This window comes from Molossus molossus, unplaced genomic scaffold, assembly GCF_014108415.1.
Source record: "Molossus molossus isolate mMolMol1 unplaced genomic scaffold, mMolMol1.p scaffold_m16_p_1, whole genome shotgun sequence".
Taxonomy (NCBI): Eukaryota; Metazoa; Chordata; class Mammalia; order Chiroptera; family Molossidae; genus Molossus; species Molossus molossus.
In genome coordinates, this window is record NW_023425344.1 from 211,000,539 (window position 1) to 211,010,239 (window position 9,701).

Here is a 9,701-nt window from a genome sequence, read left to right on the forward strand (position 1 = left end):
ACAAATTGGTTGTTACACAGATAAACCTCAAAGGGAAGGGAGGAGGTGGGGCGGGAAGAGAGAAACCAAAGAACTTATATGCATATATGCATAACTAATGGACACAGACAATAATGTGGGTAAAGCAGGAGGGGAGTGGGATAAGAGGAGGGCTTCAAGGGGAGGGGAGAGGGACATCTGTAGTACATTCAACAATAAAGATAAGTTAAAAAAAATAAAAAAAATAAAGCCCTGGCCGGTTTGGCTCAGCGGTTAGAGAGTCGGCCTGCGGTCTAGAGAGACCCGGGCTCGGTTCCCGCTAAGGGCACGTACCTTGGTTGCAGTTTGTCCCCAGCCCTGGTTGGTTGTGTGGGTGGCAGCCACTCGATGTGTCCCTTTCACGTCGATGTTTCTCCCCCTCTCTCTCTCTGTTCCTCTCTCTCCCTCCCACTCTATCTGTACAAAAAATGGAAAAATGTCCTCGGGTGAGGATAAAAGATAATAATAATAAAAAAATTTTAAAAAATTAGCCCTGGCCGGTTTGGCTCAGCAGTTAGTCGGCCCATGGTCCGGAGAGACCTGGGTTCGGTTCCCGCTAAGGGCACGTACCTCGGTTTCAGTTTGTCCCCTGCCCCGGTTATGGTCATGTGGGTGGCAACCAGTCGATGTGTCTCTCTCACATTGATGTTTCTCTCTCTCTCCCTCTTGCTCTATGCAAAAAAAAAAAAAAATGTCCTCAGGTAAAGAAAAAATAAATAATAAAAATTTAAAAATTAAATTAATTTAAAAATATATAGATATGAGGAGGAGAAATGAGCACACAGTTTTTAGGTCAGTGATGGGGAACTTGACACCCATCTATGATTTGGGCCCAGGCTGTGGAGGAAGAGTTAATGACTACTTCTGGATATAGAAATAAGACAGGTGAGGCTTCTCAGGTAAGTGAAAGTACAGATGTTCCTGGGAGAACAGCAATCTCCTTATTTAAGTAGAGATGATTAAAGAACTAAATATTTCTTGAATTAGGATACTAACAAAGTAAGAATTACTAGCCATCAAATTTTTCTTCCTTAACTTTAGGCATACAAGGGTATGGTGTTTATGGACAAATGCAATAGGGAAAACACATGGTCTTTATCAGGATGGTTCTTTTATGTTAGAATAGTTAGGCTATGAGAAAATATAGAAAAAACATGCCACTGGCAGGAATTAAGAAGGCTAAGTCATTAGTAGAAAATGGAAACAAAGTATTGTTTAGTTTCCTCACTTGCAAAATGGGAATAATGCTTATGTGACTTGGTTACAGGGATTAAATAAATGTGAAAGCATCAGGTACAGCACTTAGCACATAATACACTCTAGTTTCCCTTTTCTCAATTACAACGGGTGACTTCGCACTTAATCTTACTAATGCATTAAATTGAAATATATATATACACACACACGCAGAGTTCACATTTGGAAGTGAATTTAAGAACTAACATAGTCCAGGAGTAAGTAAGGCATAACTCTTCTGTTTCTTCACTTTTAAAACAGGTTAATAATGTATGGGATTAAGGTAGGGAATAAATGGCTGATAATAAATGTGAAAGCCTTTTATAAATTCTAAAAGGTATAATGATGAGAGTAGCCAGTGATACTGACTAAACAAGTTATAGTTTCTTAACAGATCCACCAGTGTAGGTGTCTATACAATTAATAAACTACACGGGATGGGAGTTCGGACCCTTCCTGAAGGACACAATCAAATAGCTATAAGGCTGATAAACTCTTGTCTAAAGATGAGGAGTCCAGCTACCTACCGGTAGAGCTTTTGTTCTGCTGAGTGAGGTATACAAACGTGGGTCCAGAACTGAATTCTCAAGACAACAGATTTTTATAGACAGGCTATAGTTACTGACAACCAAAAGAATACTAGAGGGGGGACAGAAATATCTAAAAGATAAAATTTTTGGATGTTGGTTGTTTCCCCTTGAACTCTACAGTAATGTCTAAATTTCGTGCTCATCCTTTACCCCACTTCACTTTGTTTAGTGCCCATATTTCTGTTTCCTGATAAAAGTGAAATCATATATTCTTAAAACTCATCAGTGAAAGTAATGCAGCATCACTCCTGAAAATATATTTATAAAAGCAATATCCATATGCTCATAAAACGTATCTGCCTTTTTATTTTTTTAATATTATTGATTTTTAGAGAATTTGGAAGAGGGAGCAAGAGACAGACATTGATAGGCTGTCTCCTGCACCGCCCCCCCTACTGGGGATCGAGCCCACCACCCAAGCATGGGTTCTGACTGGGAATCGAACTGGTGACCTCTTGGTGCATGGGTCGACGCTCAACCACTGAGCCATACCAGCCGGGCATGTCTGCCTTTTTAAACTTTAAAATAACTGGTTTCTAAACCAGAAGGCAGATCTTCCTGGTGCTCCACTCTCTGGGTATCCTCAGATTATGTTCCCTATCCCATTCCTATACCCATCATAAATCAGTAACTGACTTCTTTCCAGTTTTGACTGAAAAGATGACTTCAACCTGTCATTTCCCTACTGGGTAACAGTGCTATTTTTGGTGTCAGATAAATGTATAATCCAGCAAATTATGTTCCTGTTAAAAGACCTGTACTTTTTAGCCCTGGTTGGTTTGGCTCAGCTGTTAGAGCATCGGCCCTCAGACCAGAGAGACCTGGGTTCTGTTCCGGCTAAGGGCACGTACCTGGGTTGCGGTTTGTCCCCGGCCCCAGTTGGGGTTGTGTGGGTGGCAACCAGTTGATGTGTCTCTCTCACATGGATGTTTCTCTCTCTCTCTCTCTCCTTCCCTCTCTCCCTCCCACTCTATCTGAAGATAAATGCAAAAATATCCTTGGGTGAGGATGAAAAAAAAAAAAAAAGACCTGTAATTTTAAAACATTCAGCAGTACAAGATCCAAAGATTGTGTTGAGAATACTGCTTAACACCATCTTTTTCATCTTTTAAAAGGCACACAAGTTAAAAAGCAGATGAAAAAGTGGAGAAGAAAGTAGGTATTGTTTTAGGACTGGGGCCAAGGTGGGAGATGAGAAAAGGTTAGTGTTGGTGAGGATATCATGATATAAAGACATCTTCCCACTAAACAACAACAAAAAAAGTAGTGAGTTTAGATATTTTTCAACCAATCTATCTACCACTTCATACTTTTCACAAAATTATATAAGGACACATGCTTCCTTCTTAGGGAGTCAAAGGAACTAATTATTGTGAGAAAGATTGAATGTCTTTAATATCTAATTTTCCTTGAACTGGTAAACCATTAAAACCTGTATATTCTTGCCCTGGCTGGTTTGGCTCAGCAGTTGGAGCATCGGCCTGCGGTCCGGAGAGACCCGGGTTCGGTTCCCGCTAAGGGCATGTACCTCGGTTGCAGTTTGTCCCCGGCCCTGGTTGGTCGTGCAGGTGGCAGCCACTCGATGTGTCCCTTTCACGTTGATGTTTCCCTCTCTCTCTCTCCCTCTCTCTCCCTCCCTCCCTCCCACTCTATCTGTACAAAAAATGCAAATATGTCCTCGGGTGAGGGAAAAAAAACAAAAACCTGTATATTCATCTACACCATTAATGAAACCTAAAAAAAAAAAATACATTTATATTTCTAAGAACTTCGATATGCATGATCATATTCAAGATCCATGTAGGAACAGCTAATTTGGCTAATTTACTGAACAGAATCAGAGGTTAAACAAGAGTTTAAACAGGGCCGTAAATCTCCATATGGTATTTCCAAGTGATTTCCCACAGTTAGCGAGAAGCTTTTCATGAAGAGTCGGAAAGCAAAACAAAGAACACAAAATTTTCATAAATAAGACAGAATATTTCACGGCCAACCTTTGACCTACACAATTTAAAGCTTATTAGTAATCAATGTAAATCCTTGAGAGCAGAGACCTGCCTTTCTTTTCTGTAATTTGCAAGAATATATAATGCAGATAACTACACCCAGTGAGAGCACATTAAAAATGATTTGGCTATTAGGACAATGGTCCTGGGTCTCAAGAGATTCTTTCATCCTAGCAGATATTCAGCATTGTTCTGGGAATGATGCAAACAAACTCCTCTTCTTAAGAAATACACAGTTCAGAAAAGAGAACGATGAAAAGTGAAATAAAAAGCTGGCTAAACAGACTATTTTGGCAGTCTTGTTGTCCCTGAACCCTAAGTTTTCTTTTTTATTTCTCAATTTTTAATGGTTCTGGTATTTGCTCTTTATTTTTCATGGTCAGAAAAAGAATACTAGAACACATCCCTATTCTGTAAATTCACTGTAATGCTCAGATTTAGCAAAAAAATTATGTTTTTAAGGATTTACTGCTTTCACTATTCCTTCACCAATACACCTACTATGTGCTACCCACTGCTGCTGCGCAAAGCACTGATAATCTGATTGAACAAAACCAGAATTCATGCCTTCATGGAGTCACATCTAGATGCGGAGCTCTTCCTCAAAGAACATTACACATCATGCTCAACACCGGAAGGGATCGAGTACTCTGACAGGAAATGATGGGGGAGAGACAGAAGTGTGAACCTACCTTAGTGAAGGTCAGGGGAAGCCTCATTAACGAAGTGACATTTCAGTTAAGACATATAGATAAGATGCCAATCAGAAGGTAAAGTATTTCAGGTAGAGGGAACAGCAAGGGGAAAAAAAGTGATGGAAGCGTTTCATGTGTTTGAGGATTAGAGAAAGGGCACTGACTATGGAGCAGTTGAATATGAGGGAGCATGCATGACATGAGCTTATTTTTGAGTGCTTAATATGTGCTAGACATCATGCTAAATACTTTAATGCATCCTTTTATGTAATCACTACCAGACACCTTTGAAGTTAAGATACCCTACCATTTTCAAAATGAAATAAACAAGCATAAGCAAAGTTAACAAACTTATTCAAAATCACAGAGCAAGTGGGGGAGCTTGGATTCAAGTCAATGCAGTATCAATCCAAAGCCTACATTGAATTTATTCTTTAATTAATTAGATTAATTTTTAAATTTCATTTTAAACACAGTGAGAAGTGACTGAAAGGTTTAAACAAAACAATGACATTATCTGATTTACTCTTCTATAGTGGCTACTGTGTGGAGGCCAGAGAGGGTGAGGAGGAGTTGTATGAGCCAAAAAAAAAAAAGAAATAAACCAGTAAGTAACCAGGAGAGAAATAATAGCAATCTGGACTAGAAGGAGAGAGATTCAAGATCTATTTTGGAGCAAATCAAATTAGACTTGCCAATGATTTGGATACATGAAATAAGAAAAAAAGGAAAAGTCTAGCCCTGGCCAGTTTGGCTCAGCAGTTAGAGCGTCGGCCTGCGGTCCTGAGACACCCAGATTCAGTTCCCGCTAAGGGCATGTACCTCGGTTGCAGTTTGTCCCCGGCCCTGGTTGGGTTGTGCGGGTGGCAACCACTTGATGTGTCCCTTTCACGTCGATGTTTCTCTCTCTCTCCTTCCCCCTCCCACTCTATCTGAACAAAAAATGGGAAAATGTCCTCGGGTGAGGATTTAAAAAAAAGGAAAAGTCTAGGATAACTTCCAGGCTTCTGACTTAGTAACAAAGGGATAACCATGATGGATAAAAATGAAATGACTCAGGATCAGATGAAGTTTGGGAAGGAGAGGTAGATTCATTCAATCACTCAACAGATCTTATAAGCATCTACTATGTGAGGATACAGCAGAGTACAAAACTGATAAAGTCTTGCCCTCATACAGCTTACATCTTCGGAGTTGAGGGCAGTTAGACATGTCAATAGGTAAGCCATAGATGGAAATAAGTGCTGTGAAAGACAATAAAGCAGGTAACCTGGGAAAGGAGGTTACTATTTTAACTGAATGGTCAAAAGAATTTCTCTAATAAATGAGCAGAGGCCTAAAGGAAACAAAGGAGGCAGCCCTGAAGATTTCTGAGAGAAGAGCTCCTGGCAGTATGAATAACTGCTATGCCATGAGGCAGGAGTGTTCTTGACATGTCTGAGGACTGGCAAGGAGGCCAGGGTGGTAGAGCAGAGTAGGAAAGGGAAAAATAATAGAACAGAGAAGAATAGGCAACGCAGAACGCGGATTTAGGACTTTGGCTTTTTTACTTTTGGGCAATCAGGAGGAGTGGTGTTACTCTGGCTGCAATATGAAAATAACACTATAAGGGAGCAAAGGTGAAAGCAGGGGCCCAAGAGGCAATATTCCTTTGGTGGATCAGCACAGGAGGTGATGAAAGGATCAGATTTTAGGATAGCTTCCGAAGAGTGGATAGAATGTGTTGCTGGGATTAGATGGGATAGCATTAAGAGAGGAGTCAAGAAAGACTAAGTTTTTTGGCCTCTAACAAAGAATGAGGTTACTATTTACTGGGTTGGCATAAACATGGAAGGAACAGATTTATGATGGAAAATAAGTTCAGTTGACCAAGATATAATTTAAATATAGATGTTGAGCAGGCAGCTGTTCTCTGGATTCCGGAGAGGTCTGGCTTGGAGATCCGGTCTGACAGTCTTCAGCATATAGATGGTTTTTAAGTCATGAGAACGAACAGAAGAAAATGTACAGATAGAGGGTCCAGAACTGAACCCTTGATAAACTCCAGAAGTTAGACATTTCCATCTCATACCTAGTATTCTTACAATATAAAAATTGCTTTAATTTTTAAAGCTATCACCTATTATTATATCAGTTTCTAAAGTCAAGTGCATCAATGAGACACAGCAATGAACTAAAAAGATTATATTCTACAAATCTCCTCAAAACAGAGGAAAAGGACTGAACTCCATTCATGATCAGAGAAAAACTAGGAACTCAAAACATTTCCAAATATAGAGGTTGTACAAACAAGTGGTTAAATATATAGTATATGGATTCAAGATGTCTGGATCTTAATTCTGGTCCCTACACTCATCTATGTGACCTAGGGGAGGGCACTTACTGTGCAATTTCCCCAGCAATAAGATGGGAACAATAACTTACCGGGTTGTTGTAAGTGAATGAATGCCTGAACTTTTGCGATCAAAAAGTTCCATTGTTGGCACTAAGTTACTGAAACAAAAATTGGGAGAGAGAGACCCTTCAACTAAACACATTAATTCTTCAATTACCTTAACCAAGGACTTGTAGCTCTCTGTTCTGATTTCAAAACATGTTCTTAAATTCAATTCTCTTAACTAAGGGCTTACAGCTCCTAGTCTGGATTTTCAAACAAAGCCAAAACACAACCCTAAACTCCTCAGCATCCAAAACAATCAGGGAGCAATTAGCTAGTCCCAGTTCACACAGAATAAGCATGCCTGATAACAAGGGTCAGCTGTGACACAGGCTTCCAGGGCTCGAGTCCCTCTTAACCAGTTACTTGATTCTCTTCTGGTCTCTCCAGAGGATGAATGTGTTTTTGAAGACAGTGAAAGGTTAAACCAAGCTTTGAATGGGAGTGCAGCAAAGTGCCGAGAATCCAACTTTAAGGCAGCAACAGGGGGAGACTCCTCCAGAGTCATCATCTATCCATTTTCCCGGGCACCCAGGAGCTCGGTGGGTCAGACGCCTCTCGGGTGGGTTATGGTAAAACGGCGACATTCCCTCATCTAGCCCCCACCCGGCCCCTGTTCTCTGGGAGCAAAGCAGCTCCCCTCCCTATCTCCCCCTCCTCTTGCGGGATTCCGGGGTCCAGACCTGGGCCTCAGGCTCCAGCCTCCAGCGCGGAGCCGAGGAGACTCCCGGGGAAGAAACAATAGGGCCGTGGCGGCCGCCGTACCTCTCCCGGTCGCGGCCGTCGAAGTAGACGAAATCGCCGTTCTGAACGCACTTGGCGCAGGTCAGGCGCCGGCGGGTGGTGTTGCACAGCGGACACCGCTCGACCGCGACGTACAGCCCCTCCGCGTCGTCCACCGAGTCCACCAGGTCTCGGGCGAGCGGCCGGGGCCCGCAGCCAGGAGCCTCCGGCGCCCGGGCTCCCTTCCCACTGGGAGACGCCATGATAGCCTGAGAGCAGAGCCAGTCACGTGGGATTTTGTTTTCAACCAGATGCATCCTGGGCGCGGAGGAGGGGCCTGAGGAGGACCGGGGCGGGGCCTGGGAAGGCGCCGGGAGCATGGGCGGGGGGCCGGGCGAGCCCCTGGTCTTGCTTCCCCGGGGTTGGGCGCTGTGGCCCTTCCCGCCCTCTGACGAGCAGCGGGTCCCAAAGCAGAAGTGTGTAGAGGGGCGAGTCGGCCAAACCAAAGGTCATCATCCCGGGATCATGCCGAGGCCACAGGTTAACGCCTCAAACTTGTGCAAGAAATAGTCATACGATGCCCCAAGGAGTCTGGGAAAACGGATCGGGGACAAAATAAGGGACTTTAATTCGCTGTGGATGCTTTAAACTTGGCTAAGACTACAGCAGACAAGGCCGGTGACGGGGCTGCGTCGTGGAATGAGGTTTCATGTGAGCGCACCCAGTTCCAGAACAGCTGTGTGATTTGGGGCAAATCCCTAACCTCTCTTGCCGCGTCCTCATCTGTTAAATGGAGAAGTACCAACCTCACCAACGTGATGAGAATGACTGAGCGAATGTGTTTAATAGTAATCTGATAATACTCGACCGATAATAGCTAGCTAACCAGTGGAAACAACCATATTACTGAACGTGGAAATCAATGTTGTATCTTTCTGAAAGGAGAATTTTAATTAAGGGAATGGTCAACATTCCTCCCCTACCCACTCCGTCTGGGCCACGCTCTGAGAAAGAATGTGAACTAGGTAGAATTTAATCTAGATAGGATTACTTCCAGTTTCTTTTTCAGGGAGGGGTTCACAGAGTGGGTCCTAAAATGATTTCAGAGTAATTAGTGTTTGAATATGTCCCTAAACCACAGAAGGAAAAAGGAAAAGTGGGTTTATAGGTCAAATTATCTAGACCAGTGATTCTCAAGGATTATTTTGGTAGGCTGTCAATTGATGACTGCCCTAAATTCTCTAGCAGGGATTTCGTTCCCAAATCCCATACCTAAAGATTCATAACAGCAAGTGATGTACTGTGGCCACCACAAGCTCAATGTGTTGGAAACTGAACTCTCCCTCCTCACAAATCTGTTTCCTCTCTTGGTGAAAGACATAATCACCACCACTTGGGGCCATGAGTCATGTTAGCCTCTTCCTTCCCTGTTAATTCCACATCTCTATCAAATGCTGATGATTCCACAAAGTAATTAGGTCTTGAATCTAAATCCTTTGTTCCATCCTCTTATCCAGTCTTTTTTAATACAAAAGGCACACAAAAAGCAAAAATTCCCCATACTGTTTCCAAATAGAGCTTACACTAAGCCTGAATGGTTCCTGAAAGTGTAAGATTTATTTTCAAGTGAGAGAACTAATTTTTCTGATCATTTCAAACAAAACAAAAATTTGATTTTTCTTAAGGTTTTAGATTTTCATGTTTCATTTGTATTCTGACAGAATCCTTCACAGTGTCTGTATCTAATAACTAGGATCATTTACTCAATATTTTAAAAGGCAAAAAACAGGCATATTAATTTCTCTCCTGCTAGATATTACAGATAGGATCTATTTTATGCAGTTATTTGAAATTTCTATATATCACCATGCATTTTTTATAGGACACAGTATGCACTACATCTTTAACAAGAGCAGAACATTAAATTTTAATGATGCTACAAAATCATTCCAGTAAGGCCCTAAATCTCTCAAATTCTGAAATGTTTACGTGTTCA

General features: G+C 41.9%; 1 protein-coding gene across 1 annotated transcript in view; it reads right to left on the reverse strand.

Annotated features, from left to right (window-relative positions):
* ATG14 (autophagy related 14) overlaps window positions 1-7,970 on the reverse strand; it is a 41,438-nt gene extending 33,468 nt beyond the window's left edge. The window contains exon 1 of the mRNA XM_036242609.1: window positions 7,748-7,970. Coding sequence (XP_036098502.1) covers window positions 7,748-7,968 — 221 coding nt within the window. The 5' untranslated portion in view covers window positions 7,969-7,970. The remainder of the gene's footprint in view (window positions 1-7,747) is intronic.
* Between the last annotated feature and the right edge of the window lie 1,731 nt (window positions 7,971-9,701).